General features: G+C 38.2%; 1 protein-coding gene across 1 annotated transcript in view; it reads left to right on the forward strand.

The window, feature by feature from the left end:
- The window catches only part of LOC142350476 (uncharacterized), a 101,284-nt gene that overhangs the window by 41,536 nt on the left and 35,352 nt on the right, over positions 1–24,396 (forward strand). Inside the window, exons 4-11 of the mRNA XM_075402327.1 lie at positions 9,617–9,824; positions 10,274–10,454; positions 11,301–11,461; positions 13,213–13,336; positions 19,521–19,716; positions 20,902–21,005; positions 21,339–21,525; positions 22,156–22,305. Coding sequence (XP_075258442.1) covers positions 9,617–9,824; positions 10,274–10,454; positions 11,301–11,461; positions 13,213–13,336; positions 19,521–19,716; positions 20,902–21,005; positions 21,339–21,525; positions 22,156–22,305 — 1,311 coding nt within the window. The remainder of the gene's footprint in view (positions 1–9,616; positions 9,825–10,273; positions 10,455–11,300; positions 11,462–13,212; positions 13,337–19,520; positions 19,717–20,901; positions 21,006–21,338; positions 21,526–22,155; positions 22,306–24,396) is intronic.

Consider the following 24,396-nt stretch of genomic DNA (forward strand, 5'->3'; position numbering starts at 1 on the left):
TATGTACAAGTTAAAATTCGCTTAGGTAACCAGCAGGTAGCTTAGGATCCAATACACAAATTATTGTTCACCAATACTCTAGATATGTACAAGTTAAAACTCGCTTAGGTAAACAGCAGGTAGCTTAGGATCCAATACACAAGTTATTTTTCACCAATACTCTTGATATGTAAAAGTTAAAACTCGCTTAGGTAACCAGCAGATAGCTTAGGATCCAATACACAAGTTATTTTTCACCAATACTCTTAATATGTACAAGTTAAAACTCGCTTAGGTAACCCGGAGGTAGCTTAGGATCCAATACACAAGTTATTTTTCACCAAAACCCTTGATATGTACAAGTTAAAACTCGCTTAGGTAACCAGCAGGTAGCTTAGGATCCAATACACAAGTTATTTTTCACCAATACTCTTGATATGTACAAATTAAAACTCGCTTAGGTAACCAGCAGATAGCTTAGGATCCAATACACAAGTTATATTTCACCAATACTCTCGATATGTACAAGTTAAAACTCGCTTAGGTAACCCGGAGGTGGATTAGGATCCAATACACAAGTTATTTTTCACCAACACTCTTGATATGTACAAGTTAAAACTCGCTTAGGTAACCAGCAGGTAGCTTAGGATCCAATACACAAGTTATTTTTCACCAATACTCTTGATATGTACAAGTTAAAACTCGCTTAGGTAACCAGCAGATAGCTTAGGATCCAATACACAAGTTATTTTTCACCAATACTCTTTGATATGTACAAGTTAAAACTCGCTTAGGAAATTAGATTCCTATGAAATTATCGACAATAGCCTAGAAGCCTATAATTTTTGAGAACTCATCGCATCAAAATTGGTTTATGAAGTATCCTATGAATCTTGACGAAAAATTTATTCAGAATAAGAAACACAGTTCGGAAAAGTATGCAGTCTGTAACAAGACAGGAGAGATGTTATTGTTAAACTAGTTTTCGTTTCTTCAACAATGAGTTTTTCTCAAGCGCAATTTTTGCTGCTTTCCGGAAGCGAGAGTGGAACATGTTGAATGAGGTCGAGTTGTGCCTTCAGTCGAGTCGCTGCGTTCCACCCTCTATTACGGTCATGTTTGAGCTCGTCTATAATTTTGAGATATTTCTCTCTTTCTGACATGGTTTTTCGGCGAAGGTCAACCGCCCATTGGTAATCACACATTATTTGTTGTGGCCGCTGCTCTGCGCCTCTTTGATGGTATATTGCGCAGTCTCTTTCACCAACATACCTGTCTCGCGCTTTACCAATTTCAGTTAATTGTTTTCGTAAAGTCTGAACCAAAGACATCGACTTTTCAAATTGTCGCATGGCCTCGTCACGGTGTTTTCTTGCGACATCGCGTTCGTTCTCAGCCTGTCTCACTTGACCAAGCAGCGACTGAATCATTTTCCTAAACAAAGTAATTTAACGAAAAAGACCCAGAGCAACCTAACTCAAACTATTCGATAGACATTTAAGTTAACCCTGATCAACATAGTGAATGAATGATTAGATGAGCTTAAACTAATGGACTCAAACCCGGTAATACTCAAACAACCTGTAAAAGTAAGGTTTTTGTTTACTGACCGTATATGTTGTGATATACTCCGCAATAAAGTTAAACAGATGAAGTAATAACCTAGTGGTCTGAAAGCTGGAATATCATGAGGTGAAAGCTAACAAGTGATTTCAACGGATCAGAAAAGAGAAGCGGCCAATAAGTACAAAACAAACCAAAATTTTGTCTAGACTGGATGAATAATCAGAAACCTGACAACTTCCTCCAAACAGTTTGTCTGATTTACCCGAAGGTTTAAAGGTAGCTACTCAGTCCTAGTTTGTCTAAATTGCACGTCTGGAAATTGCGAACGCCTAAGATACACATTTTATGTAGTTTTCTTTACATCACTCAAACTTTAATTAACCCTGGTCGCAATAGCACTGTAAGAACAACAAAAGGTACTGTCGTAAACTTAGACTGAACAATACAAAAGAAGGAAATTTGGGGTTAAATAGAGACGCTTCTTAAAGTGTAAACAAGAGAGGCATTTCTAAAGAATTTGAACTAGCTAATTAAAACACTAAATTCAAAGACCTATTACACCCTAGATTGAAGCTGTACCGCAGGATCTACACAGCGAGCATGTTTTTTTGTGTAAATATGTAATCTCGCCCAGGAACAATAATATAAACACGTATTTTCTCTTACTCGGCAAACAAACAAAAGCTGGTTACAATACATAGTTGAATTAATTACATGTATCTGTCTATTGTATGGACGCAAAAACAACTTTAACGATGAACTTATTTTCTCAGTAAGGCGATGACCGATGACTAATTAAAGTGACCCCCCCCCCCCCGTAGTTGCAAAGCCAGAATACATATTTACTGTAAAGTACATATGTATTTGCTGCATACCGAACACGTGGGTGATAGTCTTCTAGGAAAGGCGCAATACTGGGCACAGTGCGGGGCAACAGTGCCTCCATTTGAGAATGGCAGCCCTCTCCTATCACAGAGATGGCCATGAGGGCAGCGTGTCTGGACTTCCAATCTTGGGAAGCAAGAAGCTCAGAGAGCATGGGAGTAGTACCAAAGGTGTATATAATCTATGAGGTTATATTTGCAAAGCCAGAATACATATTTACTGTAAAGTACATATTTACTACATATGTACTTACAACCAATTTAATATGTAAAGTAAGCGTACATAACGGGTCCAGAATATATACAAATATAACCTCATAGATTTTATACACCTTTGGTCCAATGGTACAAGATCCGCTTCCCACGCACTAGATCCGGGTTCGAATCCCACTGGGGCGAAAATCCTTTTGCAAGTGCCCCCCCCCCCCCCTGTATGTTCCCCTAGTCACTATTATCTACTACTACTATGATCCGGGTATGTAGTTTAAATAAACTGAACGTAGTGTCAATTCTTTCAGCTGCCCAAAATATCAACTATCAGCCTAAAACAAAAATAAGGTAAGTGATAAAACGTTCGGTGCATATAACAAACTTTTACGCCCCAATAAATTCGTCAATTTATACTCTACGAATGTTTAGTTGACAATTTTAAAGAAATTCCTTTAAACCAAATATGTGAAAGGACGGTTGATTTTGTAAAGTTTATCAATCCAAGCAAATTGTTCAGACCAAAACTTGATTACATGAAGTGAGAGATGTTTCTCTAATTAATTTGGAACGGTATCTCCATCAACGGTAAACCCAACAACTGATCAAACCATACAACAAAAATATGTTTAGTGGTGCAGGTTTTTTGAAATATTTCCAGTGTTTTACCAAAAAGGTGCACAAGTTGACTGTACGGGGGAAATCAGGTTGCCTTTTTAAATTAAAATAATCTGTGCTTTTTCTTTGATCATAGGAAAATCGATAGCCAGCAAATAAGTGAAACTATTTACCCCTATATTTTAACAAACATTGAAATTAATGGTTTTGCTGACATAGATTTGAGAGCTCCTGTAGCAGTACGCAAATCTGAAATTCAGAACATTAATAGAACTTATAACAGAATTTGAATTGATATAAATTAAAAAATTGAATTAAGCAAATTAAAATAAATAAACAGCATAATTAGAGCTTAGGAATGGATCCCGCTCTTATGATTAAGGAAATTAGGAAAAATTTGTTTACAAATAGCCTTACATTTATTCATAGCTCTGTTTATCAAGGGATTCAACTAACATTAATTCAAGTAACATTAATATATAATTACTTTCAAAGAGCTGCAATAGCAGTTGGAGTCTCTTACCTATATCTCTAACCAAAATAGTTTCATATTTTTAGGCTTTAGAAAAAACGCCGCTCTTGTGAGATACTTGTTACAAAACAGGGCAAAAATGTAATGTCAGAATCCACCGTTGATGCAACCGAATAATAGAGCGTTGTTTAATCGTTTGCGTTGGATGTTTTAACTCCAAAAATATACTTTGTTATTCAATCAATGTTCTCAGGAGACTGAGAAACTGACGTAAACTCTTCAATATTGGTCCAGTGCAGTGCATTATTGTAGCTCTTGCTTGTACGTTTTGGTTGTTATAAAAATTTTTTTTCGTTCTGTTCATTTTTTCTTTCTTTCGTTTTTCGTTTTTCTTTCTTTCTTTTTTTCTTTCCTTCTTTTGTTTTGCCAGTGGTGAGCTAATGATTGTTGCTGCCAGTGTAATGCAATTAGGGTTCTTTTTTTGAGCAACATCCCTTTAAAATTGTCTGCATAGTTTGTGTTGTATTTTATAGTTTTGAAAAGCCAATTCATTCCGAATTTTGATAATCTAAATTAAATTCAAGAATTTTTTCGAATCTGTTAGCAATATTAATTGAAACTAGCTGCTCGTTGTTGGATGTTCAAAAATCTGAATCGGCCAAAGTTCCAACAAATTAGAGGTCAAAATCCCGGATTTCTTATTTTTCTAATATTACAAATCGCAATTATTGTCTACTGCCTTGAGTGTAAAGGATTTAAAAAAATCCTTAGCAACTTCGATACTTTTGCATTGTCTTTAGCTCCTTTTGACTCTGGCAGAATTTTCGTGACCCTGGCTGCTTCTCATGAATCAAAGTATTTTCGAAAAAAACTGAACACTGAGGAGTTTATGAGCTGTAACAGATTTTATCTATGTGTTCGCTCAATTTTTGGGCTTACCTTCCAGGTTTTTAAGATTTCGTACAGCGTTATGATTAAGTTTAATTCACTTTTATTACTTTTTTTAACTTACGATGTAGAATGAACTGGAAAACCGGTAAGCACAAAATATTTGATCCTTTCAGTCACGAAAATTACACGTAACTATTCCTCAATTTGACTCTGTTGCTAAAATAAGAATGATCTTCGGAACTGAACTCTCCAAGCTTGCTGTGAACAATTTTGTTTTTGTAAGCTTGCGTCAACAAGTTGCTGCTTTTTTTGCATTTTTTATATATATATATATATATATATATTTATATATAAATATATATATATATATATATATATATATATATATATATATATATATAATATATTATTATTAGACGAAAAGGAAGTAGTTGCTGTTTTCTTGAGCTCCATTGTGTTAAGAGGTAAAGACCATTTATTTTTCATTTATAAGCTGCAGGGTTTCGTTAATGTAGAGAGAGAGAGAGATAGAGAGAGAGAGAGAGAGAGAGAGAGAGAGAGAGAGAGAGAGAGTTAATTCCTCTAGGTATAAATAAACATCAAAATATAACACATGACAAAATTTCCTACTTTTAGAGTTCAAGATCAGAAAGCGTCAAGTTATCATTGCATTATACATAAAACCATTGTACACTCAGAGAGGACAGTTTACGGATCCGACTGGATCACTGAGCACTGCCCTTAATTCTTTTTTTTTACAATTGGATATGACTATTCAAAAAGATAAAAAATAATTTCGCTATTGAAAGATAATAGATGAAATTCTCAATTTTTTTGATGGAATTTTCAATTGTTGACAATATTTTTTACCCCTTTAGGGAACCCCGGCGACAGCAAATTGAATCATTTTGTTTTGTCTTTTTAATAACTTTAAAAAAAAAACTCCGCGAAAGGTGTAAACAAAGTCGCAATTAGGAGACGATTGTTTTTGTTAATTCATAAATCGATGTAATTGTCTCTAATCTTGTGCACCAGACTGACAAACGAAAACCAGAGAGCTCATTATAGTTTGATGGTAGCACATTGTTTCCAATAAAAATTAAGTAATTTGGCGCCTCTGTATCTCAATGAATTCCTTTCGAACTTTCGTTTACACTTTGGTACTTTCAAAAACCATTTCAATGATATTCTTGTGGAATTGTTTGATCGGGATTCGAAAGAAAATAACTCATTAAGATATGTATCTGTGAGCTTTTTATTTACTGATTTTATTACAAATTTAAGAAGTTCGTAAATATGCAATTCGTGAGCAGTTAAGACCTTGTATTTCTCAAGAAACTGTGTTACATTTTCTGTGTTTTTCTGGAACAAAATGAGTCTGAAAATGTTTTTGCAATAGAACTAAAGGTTGAAGGGAAGTAAAGCTCACACATCCATAAATCAGCACACCATATTGAGTGATTGGTTTGATATTTGATGAATAAAACTGGAGTAAAACACCTTTTGGTACATAATGCCTTAATTTTGACACTATTCCGCACTGCATTGCTAACTTTTTCTTCACATCCTCAATGTGCTCTGTGAATTTCATTTTTTTATCCAAACGCACTCCAAGATACTTGCAGCTTTCTGACTCATGTATATTAACAGAATTTAATTTAAATACGGAAAACCTATTGACATTAGAGTCACTGTTTCCTATTTTAATATTCATTTGACAACTTTTTTTCAGGATTAAGAGACAGCTTGTTGGCATTCAGCTATTTCCCTACATTGACCAAATCCTTTTGCATTGATTCAAAATCACTATTGACTGCTGTTAAGTTGGTATCATCTGCGAAGAGAAAAGTTCGGAAGACTTGTCACACGTCTGGAATGTCATTTATGTATATTAAAAAAGTAGCGGGCCTAGTATCGAGCCTTGTGGAACACCACAGTTTAACTTCAGCCAGCTGGAGTTGCAAGTTTTGACTGAAGCACATTGCTGTCTTTCCGATAAATAATCACTAATCCATCTTAGGCAAACTCCTCTTATACCATTTAGTTCAAGCTTTTGTAATAGGATTTGGTGGTCTATCATGTCAAAAGCCTTTCTTAAGTCCATAAAAAATGCGGCGACCTGACAATTGCGACTCTCACGAACTTTTTCTGTTAATTTTACAATGGCATCAATAGTGCTATGTTTATTTTCGAAAACCAAATTAATTAGGATGGAACAAACCGAAAGTTTCAAAGTAAGTATAAATTCGATTATACATAACGCGTTCAAAAATTTTACTCCACACAATGAGAAGCGAAATTGGTCGGTAGTTATCTCCTCTTTCGCCCCTGCCTTGTGCAGAGGTACAATTTTAGTTTGTTTTAGAATACTTGGAAATTTACCGTCTTTAAAATATTTATTTACGAGATGAACAAAATGCTTGCAAATTAAAAAACCTGTTTTCCTAATCAAAATTGTACTAATATCATCAACTCCCGAAGATAATTTTTCTTTGAGATCCTCAATTATTTGCAAGATTTCGTTGCAATTTGTTTCATAAAGCCACATACTCTGCAAAATATTAACCTCAGGATTAACAAAAATCTCATTTGGGATGTCTGCTTTTAGTTTTTGTCCTATACCTACAAAAAAAGTGTTGAGCTCGTTTGCAACATCTAGATTATCATCAAATCCTCTACCATCTTTTATTAGGTAAGGAACTTTAGAAATTTTAATAGTAACTCCCTTAAGCTGATTTAAAAATTTATAAACTTGTTTTGAGTCTCCGATGCATTTTGAGAACTTTTGCTAATAGTAAGAATTTTTTTTGGCTTTGATTGTTTTCTCCACTTTTTTCGTAGTGCTTTAAATTTCTCTAATTTTGGTTGTTCTGACGGTCCATTTTCCATGACTTGTGTAATTGATTTCTTTTGCAAATCAAATTTTTCATATTTTTATCAAACCCATAAGGATTTTCTAATTGTGTTACTGCTTGACCTCCGATAAGGTGCAAACATTGCTCATACTTCTTTAAAAGTAATTTTAAATCTGTCAAAAGCACAGTTTATAGTTTCCGTTTCCTGGTATCTTATTGTAGCTAGTGATTTAGAAAGGTTATCAAGAAAAAAATACATTCTACTCAACGAATTTAAAAAACTGGTGTCACGAAAACCAATTTCTGATGAACAACTTCTGCTAATCTTCTCAATTTCCAACACAATAGGAAAGTGCTCGCAATAATTGTGATCCTCCATCACAAAAGTTTTCTGAATCCTTAAATTTTTTACGAAAAAGTGATCCAAACAAGTCGAGGTATTTCGGCTGATGTGAGTTGGCTCACGACAACATAGTTGAAAACCATTTGATTGGATAGTCGATAGATATGATGACGTCATCAGATTTTTATCTAGCACGTTGTTGCTGAAGTCCCCACAGACAATTATTCTGTCATAACTTTCATTGATGTGTTCCAATGTTTTATCGAGCTCAAAAATGAAATTCTGCTTGTTATTTCTGGGGGGATTATATACCACTAACTGAGCAATCCTTAACTCTCCGAATTTCAAGTGAACCAAACGAGTTTCATTCAATTTGCAATTCAGCTCTTCAATCAAAGTCACCTCATCATTTATTTGGATCATAATACCTCCACCCCTACCACTTCTTGATTTTGACAAGCAATTATTGTAATTTGTTACTTTGAATAAATTCGGATCATCATTAACTGTTAGCCAAGATTCTGTTAAACATATGACGGAAGGCGGAGACTCAAAAAAAGATATCAGTGCCTGTAATTCTTCATGATGTTTTTTAATGGATCTAGTATTTAAGTGTAAAATTTTGAAATGATTTGATGCAGATCTAATTTTGGTCGCTTTATTTAATCTAAGGGGTGAACTCTTATGTTCCAGACTCTTCTCAGCACTCTTCGCTCCGAAACGGCTGTTCCTCGATATCAGCAAGAATGGTCTCTTTGGCATTCGGCGAACCACTTATGAGACCCATAACAAAATCAAGCAATTCGTCTTTATCAGCTCTCCTGCTTTTTAGTTCCTCCATTAGATTGGTATAGTCGCTGTTCTCAAAATTGTCACGCATAGGCTTTAGGGAAGGCATTTTTGTCGATAGAGGCGTACCAGGCTCAAAAAATGGCTGTTTTGTTAGCTTTGGAACAGGCGTGTTATAAATAATTTTATTGACTTCCATCGAACCCGCTGTTGTCGTTTATACTTGGCTTTGCTTTTGTGGTAGATTCTTTGGATAATTGAACATCTGGTCATTTTTACTAGCGATTGGTTGCAATTCAATAAAATCTTGAATAGAATTCAGTTCAAGATATCGCTTCATCCCATCCGACTCGATCTGAACAAGTGGTGCCGATTTCTTCGTAGTAACCTTTAGCTGTTTTGCTTGAGCCTCCTCTTTCAATGACATGTCGTACTTGCTCAATCGCTCAAGAATAAAAACCGGTTTTCCATTATTTGGATTTCTCTAATTCCGTAGCAAACCCTTCCTAGTCCAGATTCTTTCCTTTTGGTCAAAATAGACGAACTTCGAGATAACTGGTGGCGGATTGAATGGCGATCCTCTGCCCAACGGATGGCACGCTTTTAAATCGCGCGGTTCAATGTTGACATTCAACACATTTTGAATAAGATCAATAACATCTGAGAGGTAGGTTCCATTTGAACTAAACGGTAGATTTCGAAAAATTAGACAATCTTTTGATTGATATTTTTCGAGTTGATTAACTTTGATCTTCATCGGTGCCACCTCAGATTCCAATTCGGCAATTCGTATATTTTTTGCAATATTTTCTTCAAATAGGGTTTTCAAAATTTCCTTAGATGGTTCATCAAGACTTTCACTCTCGTGCAATTTTCTCATCAGATCTCCCATGCCTCGCTGGCTCATCTCTAGAACTATTTAATAAGTTTATCACAACAATTAGGCTAAGTAGAGGTATATTTACTTTAATTTCTGTGATACGAAATAATCCGGACATTGGTATTTTTCCAGGATCAAAGTTCAGGATCTCAAAGTGTCCAAATCGATTCCAACTACTCTTCTGGATGTCGATCGGATCCTGCATGAGGTGCCTCTCTTCGCCATAATCTCTGCATCCACCCACACTGAGACGTATTTAGCTCTGGCTACTGTTGGTGGACAATATGCTGTTCCAGTGATTGACGCCGGAGTGGATAATCGCAAGGGATACTTTGCCTTGGTACGGGTAAATTCCAGGTTGAGGTCCCAGACGGATTAGCTGTTCAAAATTCTGACCAAAGGCAACCTAAAAAAATTGTCAAAAGCAAAGGCCACTCTGTTCAAAACCTGGGCAAAGGTCAATTTAGTCGGGGTCCTCAAATTTGGCCAATCTTGCCGTGTTGTGTCTTGTTAATGTTGTCTTAGTTAAACCGATAACTCAAAAAATTGTAATTTTATTTTTTTCTTAATTGTTGACTAGTTAAAACAAAGAATATTTTTAATAGGATCACGAAAACATTTTTTCTTAAAAAATGCCATTTTTCTACATTGTGACGTGCTATGTAACTTAATTTGTAAGTGGGGTTCATAGAAAACATTTGGAGAGGTGGGGAGGGGGGCAAAATATGTCCCAAATTTGGTTTGGGAAATCAATAACCTGTTGTTCCGTTCCCACTTGGTTCGTTATAGGAGAACATCCAACTCTACTTCCACGTGGAAGAAGAGATCACGAGGAGCAAAGAGATCGAGGGTCTTGTGAGGGTGTTGAATGCACTTTCGCTGCGGACCATGGGTGTCATTTATGAGGAGAAAGATCCCTATGACGTCTTTTATGAAGAGTTTGCTGAGAGTATCATCATGAATACGCAAGGTTGGTCCGGAGTCCAAGGTTTAGGGGAGGGGGTGGTAATTAATCACAAAATCTCGGACTAATGCATCTAAATTTTTATTTATGACTAATCTGTAATCATTAATGATCTCTGTTCAACCAATTTAATTGGTTTCGCGTCAGTCATAAGTCATGGTCAATCATTGTAGTAAAGCTTAAGCTGAATGCATATAAAACAGAATTATTGTTTTTGGCAAGAAATGATCAATAACAATTTCTATAAATCCGTCAGTAAACAATTGACGAAAAGACTGAAGCGAGATTTCTGGGAGTAACATGTGCTCTCTAAAGTGGCCCAAGGTATTAATTGTTTATCCAACTTGAAAGACTGCGTACCAACGCACTACTTCCTGTTATGATTAATTCTCTGGTAGTTGGCCATTTGCAAAATTCAGCCCTATTATTGAGGATTATTGATAACAGCCTAATCGATATCTTTAGAAAAACAACTAAGCTTAACCTCCAAAATCGTGCTATAATTGTTCAAAATTCGAATTATCTATATAAATTAAGCTGCAATAAAAATTACTACCTGTTTGTTTCGGGCTCGACTGTAGATTGGCTTGCTATGTATACACTCTTCTTCCAACAACTAATCAAAGACGAGCCGTCAAAATGAATATCTCAACCTACTTTTGAAATTTAAGAGCTGGAAAATTTAGTCATCAAATATTAAGTAGGAGCAAAACTTTTATCCCGGAGAGCAATCTTGGAATTATATACAAATAACCCAAAAACAATTATACTATCTATCCAATTACTATAGCATATGAGATGCGAAAACATGGCATGCTCATGAAAGATCCAGTTTTTTTGTTGCAATTTTAGAGTCGGCAAGACGTGGTGAGCTGGAGAACATCTTCACAGTGACGAATCAGTACAACTTGACAATCCCTAACAACGAGGGATTCAGAGCTGCATGCAAAAGCCTCCTTCTGAATGATCAGACCACTTTGATCATCATTGGCAGCGCCAGGTTCCATAGAAAGGTAATTAATGTTTCACAGAAAGATTACGGTTCCATAGAAAAGTTACTGTTCCACAGAAAGGTAACTACTGTTTCATAGAAAGATATCTGTTCCATAGAAAAGGACTGTTCCACAGAAAGGTAACTACTGTTTCATAGAAAGATTACTCTATGCCATAGAAAGGTGACCGCTGCTTCTTAGAAAGTATACTTTTCCATATAAAGGTAACAGTTGTTTCATAGAAAGGTTGCTGTTTCACGGAAAGGTTACTGTTCTATAGAAAGGTAACTTCTGTTTCGTAGAAAGATTACTGTTCCATAGAATGGTAACACTGTTCATAGAAAGATTAATGTTTCATAGAAACGTTAATGTTCATAGAAATGTAACAACCACTTCGTAGAGAGATTACTGTACCATAGGAAAATTACTGTTCTAGAGTAAAAGTAACTACAGTTTCATGGAAGATTACTATTTCGTGGAATATTTACTGATCCATAGAAAGGTAACAACTGTTTCATAGAAAGATTACTCGGATCTTTTCTGCTAGCGCCCCCCCCCCCCGCTTAGTTAGGCACACCCCATTTATAAATGTGTAAACATATTGTTAAAGCTACGTAATCTTATACGTAACTTCTTAAGGAAACTATTCTAAAAGTGCCTTCAATCTACCTAGACAATCTTGTTTCAATGAAATGCAAATATCGCTCTCACAATTCGCGAAAACTTAGATTTTGGGGGGTGCAAATTAAACGGCTATATAATGCTGGGGGGGGGGGCGCTAGCAGAAAAGATCCGATTACTCTTCCATAGCAAATTTACTGATCGATAGAAATGAAACTACAAGTTTCATAGAAAGATTACAGTTCCTTTGAAGATTTTCTGATCCATGAAAGGCAACAACGGTTTCATAGACAAAAAAATGTTTCATGGAAAGATCACTGTTCCATAAAAAGGTAGCTACTGTAAGAAGAATATTAAAAGTTGCCCCTTTTTATGCAGAGTTTGTATCGTTTTTTTACTTCATATTACGCTGTAAAACGTACAATTTGGGGGCTTTTAGCAGTGACAACAGCTTCAATTAGCCCTAAATTGGTTTCTAGTTTGTTCAATAATTAATTAATATGTAATTTAGAATTCAAATTTTTCTCATGAGATTTTTTATTGATCATCTTAAATTATCCTACTCTTTAAAAAAGATAGTAATTCTACTTTTGATGAAACTGAGTTTTGTAATCAAAACCCAAAAAGATGGAAAGCTGGAAAAAAAGTTTGAGATGCTTAACAAAATTTCTTTTCTGACTCTTTTGCCGGTAACCAGAACCTGGGATATTGGGGGTTGTCCTCCAGAACAATTCCTGCGTAAAAAAGTAGAAAACATATTTGTGGCAACCTGAGGGCACGCTAAAACATCTGGTCAGTCCTCCTCTGAGTACCTAGAACTATGGCCTGATGCAATTTAGTTTATACTAAGTGGTGCTCTGTCGCAATGATTTAAGCCCTTAACGAGAGCTTGCAGGGCAAAGACCTGACTTTCCGTAAGGGGGAAAGATCTTTTCGTAACTATAAAATTGCAATTCTACCAATTTTGTAGAAGCTTTTTCATCTAATACATTGAGGATACATAAGAGGAAAGTTCTAGGATGAAAACTTTTAGTCGACAGGGTATCCTGCACCCAGGTTTTCTGCGAGATATTTCAAAATATTGTTTCCTGAATATTGCATCCAACTCATTTATTCTTCAGTATAATTATTGTGTGAGGTTTGTTTCTCAGGTTTACAAGGAGTGCCAGGAATACATTGACAAGCACAGACCTGCCCTCATCAGCTCCAGTGACATCATGGCAGCTTCTCAGAAAGTCGTATCTCTCTTGCCCAACGGAATTCTCACATTAAAAGGCTCTTTTCTAGCAACGCCTTCTAAAAATTATTCGTAAACTTAAAAAATTAAACGTTGGACTCCATTGTGAGATTTTCGCAGAACACATCATGTTAGAATATCGATCAAACTATAGTCTTAAACTTAGTGAGAATTAGAAAGAAAGTTTGACTTACCAGATTAGAAAGACAAGCAATATGACTTTGATCAAAGAAATTATATAAATGAGTCGTCAAGAAATGGTGCTGAGAATCAAAATTCGGTTCAAATTGGTGAATCTAGATAACTATTATTAGAGTTAGATTAAGTGATGTAAAATCTTCCCAGCATGTATTAAATGATGATGATATCTCCGGAAGTGTGAATGAATTCTTAGAAAAGTGCAAATGCATTCCATTTATGGTTCCCTTTGCGACTGATTTGCAGAAGCAAACCATATTGGGTAACCTTTGCGACCCCCACTATAAATCACGGTGCTAAGATTAGTTTTGTATCTTGACTTTTTCACACTGATAATGGGTATATATATACAGCTGATTTTTGAGTCCTTTTTCATCCCCAAATTCAAATCACCATCTTGATCTAATAATCAGATCTCTCCTGTAAATCTCTGAATTCTAATGTAAAAAATCATTCTTGTTATTCTCTCATTTTGAGAAACTATTTTTTTACTTAGTTAAAAACTCTTTTTATTCCGCTTGCGAAAACCCATAATCCAACAGGTTATGGGCCCAGCAATTTTCTAAGTCATAAAATTGATTTCCAAAACAAAACCAATTTGTTGTTGACAGTCATAATCCTTTTCTGCTTAGTACCTTTTCTTTTCACAATTGTTTTGCCTGCTCAAACTTCAATGGATCAACAGACAGTGAAGCTGCTGACCTACACAGGAAAGGCACAGGACTTTCCAATCTGGAGCACAAGATTTGTGGCGATGATGCAGACGAAGGGACTCTACAAATCACTACTGGGGACAGAGGAGCAACCCAATGAGCCTGCGCCACTGGCCAATGGGGCAACCAATGATGAGAAGAACCACAAGGTGCTGAAGGATGCATATGAGAAGGAATTTGCAGACATCAAGGAGAACAATGTGTGGTGCCATCTGGCACTGACTCTAGATGCAACAACCCTCATGCTGATGAGACATGACTGTGTAGGAGATGATGGCATTGGAGATGGAGCAAAGGCTTGGAAGCTTTTGCAAGAGAGATTTCAGAGTGTGGAGACGCCGCCAGTGGTGACTTTAGTGGCACAGCTTGCTCGACTGCAGCTCGAGGATTCTGAGGATTTGGACAGCTTCTTCATCAGAGGACAGGAGTTGCTCACAAGGCTACAAGAAGCAGGGGAAGCAGTCTCAGAGACCCTCTTCAACGCCTTGGTCCTCAATAGTTTGCCAATGAGGTATGAAAGTTTTGTTATACAGGAAAGTTTCAACCCGGCAACGAACTTCATAGAGTTGAGGAAAAGGCTGCAGAACTTTCATGAGAGCACGGTGCAGAGACACAAGGGACAAAGTGGTTCAGTGGCACTGGCAGTGAAGCGTGACTTCAAGAAGGGACCCAAGAAAGGAAACTGCTTTGTGTGTGGGATCCCTGGACACTTTGCCAAGGACTACAGGAAGAAGGAGACAGCACAATGCAGCAAGTGTGGTGAGAAGGGTCACCTAGACAGGGCATGCAAGAGACAAAGAGATGGAGGCAAATATGAGTCAGTGGCAATGGGTCCAACATTGGCTACACCAGACGAGGAGTGCTGGGCAGCTCTTACCCAGTGGAAGACAGCAGGCATGCTAGTGGACAGTAGTTGTACAGATCACATAGTGACGAACATCGATGCGTTTCTGGACTTTGTGCCCATTCAATCAGTGGTCAGAAATCCCAACGGAGAGGCTTCCAGAGTGGTGGGCAGAGGCTGTGTGAGGATCAGCATACCCTCAAACAAAGGGGAATTCCAATGCGAACTCAAAAATGTTCTGTGTGTGCCGGACTGTTCTTCAAACCTCCTATCAGTCTCAAGATGCACGGAGTGGGGACATAGCTTCACTTTCGAGAGAGGAAACAGCTGCATGAAACTCCAGAAGGGAACTCGGGTAAAACTAACACAAAAAAATAATTTGTTTTACTTACCCTGCAGCGTTCTAGAATTCATGATGAGTTCCAACAGCGTGAAACTTGACAGTGCAAGGAAGTGGCACAGACGATTGTGTCATTTGAATCAAGCGGATGTGGTCAGGAATGCACCAGAGACAGTGGGGGAACTCGATGATGTATGCAATGTGTGTGCACTGGCCAAGATCACAAAGACTCCAGTACCAAGAGTGGCAGAGACCCAAGCAGAAGAGAAGCTGGAGAGGGTGTTTACAGACGTGATGGGACCTTTCAGAGTAGAGTAACTGTCAGGGTTCCGGTTCTGCATTGTGTTTGCAGACCAGTACACGAAGTTTGTGTTTGTGGACTTGCTTAATGCAAAGAGTGAAGCACTGGCCAGCCTGAAGAAATTTGTTTTCAGTGTGGTGACGCCCAAGAAGATGAGGCAAGACAATGCGAAGGAGTTTCTCTCAGAGCAGTTCAAGACGTACTGCTTAGATGCAGGCATTCTACAGGAAAAGACCATATCAGAGACGCCACAACAGAATGGGTTAGCTGAGAGGTGCAACAGGACACTGCTAGAGATGGCAAGATGTTTGCTCATTGACTCAGGACTTCCCAAGATGATGTGGGGAGCAGCAATTCTTCACGCAGCAAGGATCAGAAACTTGGTTGTGAGACGAGAAGAAAAATGCCCAGCAGAGCTGATGAGAGGTATAAAACCTAAGCTTCCAATTAGTAAATTATCTATTTTTGGTTGCACAGTCTTCATGAGGAAGAGGGACAGAGAAGTCAGCAAACTTGAACCCAAGGCACTGGAAGGAAAGTTTGTGGGTTACACTGAAGGAGAAAACGGATACCTGGTGTACATACCCAACACACGCAAGGTGATGGCAGTTCGAGATGTGATCATCAAGGAGTCTGAAGTGGGCTCAATCCCTGACAACAAAGAAACGGCTGACCTACTAGATGATGGGTCGGAACTGGGAATCTGGCACCCAGATGATGGTCATCAAGACGATGACAACAGAGAGCGACAGGACACATCTACTGCAATAAAGGAGGAGTGGCATGACGCAGGGAGCGTGAATACTCAAGAAACAACACTGAGACAAGAGGCCTCGGATGTTGGAGAAACAGCACTAGATGAAGGATCTACTGCAACAAGAGGGAGTCACAGAGACTCAGAGTCACTGGAAGACAGTGACAGAGAAGACTTCTCACAGTTAGAGACAGTTGGCTTCAATGAAGATGCACTGGAACACGCGGACAGAGCAGAGCCCAGACGAGGGACACGAGCAAGGAATGTTCCGCAATTTTTTGGAGAAGTCAGGATCCATCTTGCTGTGACTGAGGGCGACTATGTGGAACCCAAAACAGTCTACGAAGCCAAGCAAGGTGACGATTGGGACCAGTGGCACCGGGCAATGAAGGACGAGGTCAAGGCACTCCAAGACAACGAGACTTGGAACCTAGTGAGACCACCCACAGACAGGGACGTCATACCGGGCAAATGGGTCTACAAAATGAAATTGGGACCCAGTGGTCAAGTGGACAAATACAAAGCGCGCTATGTGGCGAAAGGCTTCAAACAAGTGGAAGGACTGGACTACTTTGAGACTTTTGCGCCTACCTGTAAGCCGGAGACTTTCAGGATTCCACTTCAGCTATCAGCAAAGCAGGGCCATGTGATGCACCAATTTGATGTCAAGACTGCTTTCCTGCACTCACCAATCGAGGAAGAAGTGTATCTGGAACAGCCACAGGAGTTTGTAAAACGCGGATCAGATGGGGAGAAGTTAGTATGTCGACAAAATAAATCAATTTATGGTTTGAAACAGGCTGCTAACAACTGGTACAGAGAGCTGGCAAACTTCCTACTGAGACAGGGGTTCACCAGAAGCAGGAACGATCACTGCTCGTTTGCAAGATCAGAGGCAGAGGATCACACCTTCATCTTGGTCTGGGTTGACGACATCATAGTAGCATCAGGAAGTATGACAGTGGTCTCTGATGTCAAGAAGGCACTAGAAGCGACCTTTCACATGGAAGACAGAGGGAGACTACACTGGTTTCTGGGTCTAAGAATCAGACGAGAAGAGGGCAAAGTCACAGTCGACCAAGAACGCTACATAGAAACAATACTTGAGCGGTTTCAAATGGATCAAGGCAAACCCTCAAGAACTGCAGCTGATTTGAATTTGAAACTTCAGACAGCACAGAACGGAGACGAAGAAGTGGACCAGAGGATCTACAGAAGCTTGGTTGGATCACTTCTGTATCTGGCCAAACAGACGAGGCCAGACATCATGTTCACCGTCAACATTCTGTCCAGACACATGAATGCACCTACCAATCAACACTGGATGTGCGGAAAACGACTTCTGCGATATCTTCAAGGTTCAAAAGGTTTAAAACTTACTTACACAAAAGAGGCTAGTTATGATTGAGTGGGGGAAAGTGATGCAGACTGGTCTGGAGACGTGAACGACCGAAAATCAACAACGGGCTATTACTTCAAGCTCAACGGACGTGGCGCAGCACTCAGCTGGGGTGTCAAGAAGCAGGCCACAGTTGCTCTTTCTTCATCAGAAGCAGAATATCATGGCATGGCAGCAGCAGTTTAGGAAGCACTCTACCTGAAACAACTTCTAGAGGATTTTGGCATCCAACAGAAACGTCCAATAGCAATTGGAGAGGACAACCAAAGTTGTATCAGACTTTGCCAAAACCCAGTCATGCACAAGAGGAGCAAGCACATCGAGACAAAGTTCCACTTCATTCGTGACATGACGGAGGATGGGACTATTTCAATTCATTACGTTCCTACCCACAAAATGGCAGCGGACATCTTCACAAAGTCCTTACCCGTTTCGAAAGTGGAAACCTTCATAGCAGTTTTGATGGGAACAGACTCTACGCAATCAGCTCAAGTCTGAGCGGGGGTGTTAGAATATCGATCAAACTATAGTCTTAAACTTAGTGAGAATTAGAAAGAAAGTTTGACTTACCAGATTAGAAAGACCAGCAATATGACTTCGATCAAAGAAATTATATAAATGAATCGTCAAGAAATGGTGCTGAGAATCAAAATTCGGTTCAAATTGGTGAATCTAGATAATTATTATTAGAGTTAGATTAAGTGATGTAAAATCTTCCCAGCATGTATTAAATGATGATGATATCTCCGGAAGTGTGAATGAATTCTTAGAAAAGTGCAAATGCATTCCATTTATGGTTCCCTTTGCGACTGATTTGCAGAAGCAAACCATATTGGGTAACCTTTGCGACCCCCACTATATATCACGGTGCTAAGATTAGTTTTGTATCTTGACTTTTTCACACTGATAATGGGTATATATACAGCTGATTTTTGAGTCCTTTTTCATCCCCAAATTCAAATCACCATCTTGATCTAATAATCAGATCTCTCCTGTAAATCTGTAAATTCTACTGTAAAAAATCATTTTGTTATTCTCTCATTTTTGAGAAATTAATTCTTTTACTTAGTTAAAAACGCTTTTTATTCCGCTTGCGAAAGTCCATAACCCAACACATCAGTTTTTTACATTTGCTGGATCTCATAAAATATGTAGAAGTTGAACGATTTGAACAATTACTTGAACAATACCCAGGTAAATTGTAGAACTGTAGACTGTTAACATGGATAACATTTATAGTATGAAAGAATGGCTATAATGTAAAAAATCTTTCTTTATTGCAGCTTTATATAACCATTAATTAACATTCGTTGCAACAAAACTCACGGAGCTGGTATGGTTCTACTTTTGAAAACCATAATTGAACCATAGTTGGGATCTTTTCCGTTTGTGCCCCGCCAGCGTAGAGGGTGGATATTATTTGCACCCCCAGACGCACGTCCCATATTTTTACAATGGTTATTTATGTACTTGCACGTGCTCAGTAACTGGGGGGGAGGGTCGCATAACGCACTGGGGGGGGGGGGGGGGGGGAGGGGGAGGGGGGCACAGACGGAAGAGATCAGATCCCGAAGTTGATTAAATAAAGTTTCACAAGAACCACACTTTTACTGCTTTTTCTGAATTTCCCTCCGATAAGTTAGAAAAGAGTCAACGTGATGTTAAACTTGTAGCCACAAATCAAACTCTCAACAAGAAACTTCTAGATGCGGTTAGGGTTGCACAGCTTAGTGTGTACTATGTGTACGAGTACATTTCAACACAGCCAGAAGAGTACTCGGAACTGTTCCGATCCATCGAGGAGATCTTTGCCATTGAGGGGAACCAACCTAAAGCACTCAAAGTTGCGTTACTACGAGAGGTGAAAAAGTTAGTGCTGATGATTACAATCATTTTTTTCGGTTCCCTTTTTCGAATTGCTCGTGATTTACTTCAATCAACTAGAAAAAATTGAATATAATCTCCCTCCCCTCCCCCTCCCCCAGCTTACTGGGCAGATATACATTTTACGCTTTTACGCCAACCAGGCGCACGTGGGCTATTTTTTTACATTGTAACGTGCTGAATCACAAAAACAAATAATTTTTAATTGTGGCATGAAACTCTGAGCGAGGGGGGCAGAATAGAGCCAGAAATTTACTTAATAAAATAATCGCTGAGATGGGTTGCACTTGTGAATTTAATAATTTGATATGTTTCAACCGGTTATTAGGACTTTTTAACGTCATTACACGAAATAAAAAAGTGCCATTTGTACCTTAGCGTAATTTTAAAACGGGCACATGCAAGTTTTAACATTCCGAAATTCTGCAGTGCCAGAAGATAGAATGTCAGCAGTTCCTATGTACACACAAGAGTTGCATTCCATATCATTTCAAACACTCATTTGCACATTTTAAAATGCCGATAGTCTGCAGTGCCAGAAGTTAAAATGCCAGAACTTGCTACTTAGCCAGAAGTTGACTTTTGTCATTTTAAAACGTGCGCGTTTCGTGTTTTAAGCATGGTTACGTGCCTCTGCAGATGTCACGTAACCAATACTTTGGCATTTACAAGTTGCCTGTTTCAAGCAAGCTAACATGGCTCTGCAGAAGTCACTTCAAAATTCTGGCTTAGCATCTCGAACTGTTGCGCGATTCTGGGCGAACGCCAGATTTTCTCGGTGACCACTTCAGAGTAACATATCCTAGGAGAAAAACTCATGGAAACTCCCCTCCCCCTTGATTTTTAACGAGCTGCGCGTTTGGCCTTGCCTCACGGACCATGGCCATACCTTAGCGGGCCGTGGGAGTTGATATGAAACTATCACAACCGAATAAAGTATCACAACCAAAATTCAATTTTAAATGGGGGTTTATTTCCTTGACCCAGCCATGCTTATCATAGAGTTGTTTTCTTTGATCACAACAACTTTGCTTCCCTTAAGTTTGCAAAATCACTCCAAATATATTATGCAAAAAGCTTCTACATGGTACGTTTGTGAAGCGAATTATGTATACAGATATAGTTCCACTTGTCAAAGCAGAAATTAATTGTAACTTTTATCTTGCGCAGGTGTTTCAAGAAACAGAACTACAACCCAATTTGCAATGAGAACATCCCGCAGACATTTCAGGTCCAGAATCTCTATACCTCGGAGACAGAGACAACCGAATCAGGTTTGTATTGCACTGCGTTTGTTCAAAAATATAAATTGTAAAACAACTAGAGTGCATTTTTAAAATTAAAAAAAACATTTGTTAAAATTTGTATATTTTTTTTTGTAATTTTCACGGTCGATTTTTAACCAAGATATAATAAATTGAAATGCAGGAGAAAAAGCATTCTTTCCCAAAAATCTCAAATCTTTCATTCGTTTATTTAATTGAGGTGAATTTTTGAAGGGCAATCCACGTCAATTGCTATAAGAGTACACTCTACTTGTTAGACGTTGTAACTCATTGTAAAGGTCTTCTTCAGGAGTGTGGAATCAAGTCTGTTTTCCCCTTTAGGCGAAGCCTTGAAGACTTGGCACGACAAGGGGAAAGTGACGGATCGCTATGTCCAGATCAACTCTATCAAATGGACTGGAAACCAGTACTTCAACCTCAAGAGCAACCAGAACAAACCGGAACTCAAAATCACAATCGCCACCATCGAACCATTCCTCATATGGCGAGAACCTAACAGCGATAAAAGGCAAGCGAAATTGTATCTGTCCTGCCCCCCCCCCCAAACCCGAACTTATAATTTTTACCCCCCCCCCAGGCACATGCGCTATTTTTTACATAGTAATACGATATGTAACAACACATAGTTTGTAAGTGGGGCATAAAAAACACTGTGGGCCGAAACAGAATAGATTTGCATATTTTTAATGAATATAATTACTAAACGGCACCTTAATTATTAAAGGGCCACTTAAGGGCTCAATGGTTTAGCGTATTAGCCCCGTGTTACCTAAGATGCTGATAAAGCCAAACTAGAGTATGACAGAATAGCAAATAATGATAAATGATGCCTAATCTTGAAATGGAAATTTAGACTTTTATAAAGAAAAAAGTAACTTTTGAAATTACACTCATCTTTGGTCGGATATTCTCCCCCTCCGTCGCCCTGATTTGGCTCCAATTCCTTGCACCTCTAAATATTACGTAATTTCAAATAGAAACAATGTCAGTTTTTCATAGTTTTGCCACCAAAGTTATTCACAACTACACTTAGCCTTGTCTCGGCAGCTCAAATTTCAAAATAGAGAATTCAGAGAAAAATTCATGCTTTCTTGAAAAGAAAACAAAATTTTTATTATTATCTAACATGTTTCTTTAGCTGTGATTTTGGCCACGTGTGCTATCCCTACTTAAGAGGGGCAGACGTGAAGGACATTGACAAGCGCGTGGATGACATCATTCTCAACTTCACTGTGACTGAAGAAGACGTGAAATGTTGCGATGGGCTGGAGGTTGAACTCATTGACAGGTTGCGTACTGAGATCGACTGAGGAAAAAAATCAATCCCAGTTCTTTAAGAATACATATGCCTAGGAATTTCAGCATACTCCCGGGACATCACGTGATTTTACGTTGTGTCCTGAAGTTCCTGATAATTTTCATATACTTTCCCCATTATTCCATTAATTTTCGTAAATCTCGAGATAGCTTCTCGTAAATCCTGTCGAGAAATTCCCAACAATTATCCAGAGTTTTAATCCACGAAACGATGGAAATCTAACCAACGAACATGCCATGAAAATGCTATCTATAATCTAAATGCCATCTATGTTTCTCTGTCATTTTTATCGAAGATTTAATGCGGAAACATTTTTGAGGTATTTGTGACATTCGAATGCTGTATGTTGCCGTCTCCAAAGCTAATTTTGCTTTTGTTTTGTTGCAGTTTTCAAAACTCGCATCTTTGGGTTCAATTTTTTTTACCTAGCGTCAGTCAAGATTCACTCAACTAAAGCTATAACTTGTGATCTTCTTGAGGCAGATGACATTTCAAGCTTGTCAGATTTTGAGTAGCATTCTATCAACATATACAAGCGTCTCTATTGCAGCAATGCGTGGATCAGCCACCTGTCAGTTGACCTTGATTAGTTCACCCATCCTCCGTTTTAACCCAACTTCAGTTCGTTATGTAAATGGTGTAACGTAAATATCTTAAAATGAGGAATATGTAGGGTTTGGGCAAAAAGTCTAGAGATAAATCCTCAAAAATAGATTTGCTTGCTCTCCAAAACTGTTGCCTTAAACATTATGTATACGTAAGGATACAGGAAAGCTTTTGGGGTGAAAATTTTGAGAGGTGAAATGATAGAGAAATGTTGAAATGAGAGAGAAATGTTGATAGGTGAGATGATGTTGAAATACGGCGGTTAAAAGTTAAATGAATGGTGGTTGAAAAGAAGTATTACCAAGCCATTGACTGCCTGTTATTTATAAGGAAAATGTAAAAATTAATAACCAATTTTTTAATAAGGAGTTGAATGTACCGGCTCTTTTTTATTTAATCAACGGACTATTCCACAATCATTTTTGCCATGTTTGAGTAATTAGACATGAGATTTTTTGTTTCTCGTCACAATGATTCCACCCCAATCAAAATTCCCATTTGTTGCAATACAAATGTCTTTCTACGATTCGACGAGGAGTATTGGTATTCTACCGGTTTTTTTAAGCTGAACCATGTTTGCTAATGACTTGAACTTGGACTTTGATCCCACTACAGTCATAACAATCCCTCGTTTTAGCAAAGTACCGAAGCCCCGCCCCCGCACCTACCTACCTAACTCCGGCCCCCAGTTACTTACACTTCCCTCACTCCCACCTACTTAACGCCCTTCCTGAGACTCTCTACGCAGCCCTCTACCTAGTCCCCAACTAGCAAAGCTCCCCAACAGCCCCCGCCCCCACGTACCCACACCCACCTCACAACTGAAATTTGTGTCTTAAGTTTTTTCTAAATTAATATATTTTTTGTCGTTTTATTAGACAATTGACTCTTGATTGTGTTATTTTTATTTGTTCTTTGAAATTCTGATTTAGGTGAAGTTAGTTAAGAGCTTTTTGCACGACTCTTTGAGTCGTTTCCGGTTTATTCTGTTCCCACTTTTCTTTTTACAATATTGATGCAAGTGAGAATTCAACTTGGAGTGGTGGTTTCAGTCATGCAAGAACAGTCAGGGGAGCGTCAAAGCGAGTGCACGTGTTTTTCTTCTTGTTGTCCTGTCACCTGCCGTCATCGCCATTCTTGAAGGAAACCATTGCCTTTTTGTTCAAAACGAAGCAAGTCTAATTTTTGTTTTTTTACTAGGTTTCAGTTTTTATGATTTAAAGACTTAGTTTTATAAAAAATGTCGTGGAGTTTTTTATCCCACATATTGTTCTTGTTGTGTTATCATTTAGTGTCAATATCTCCAGGTCTCATTAGTTTTTTAATGAAGGATATTAAGTAACCTATATACCGTTTTCAGATGGTTTTCTCTGTATTTTCTTCAAAATTTGGTGAATTTATGAGTTAATTTTGCCCTTATTGTTGAACTCTTTGCTGTCTTAAGACTTATCTCAT

Source organism: Convolutriloba macropyga, chromosome 12, assembly GCF_964194025.1.
Source record: "Convolutriloba macropyga chromosome 12, txConMacr16.3, whole genome shotgun sequence".
NCBI lineage: Eukaryota > Metazoa > Xenacoelomorpha > Acoela > Convolutidae > Convolutriloba > Convolutriloba macropyga.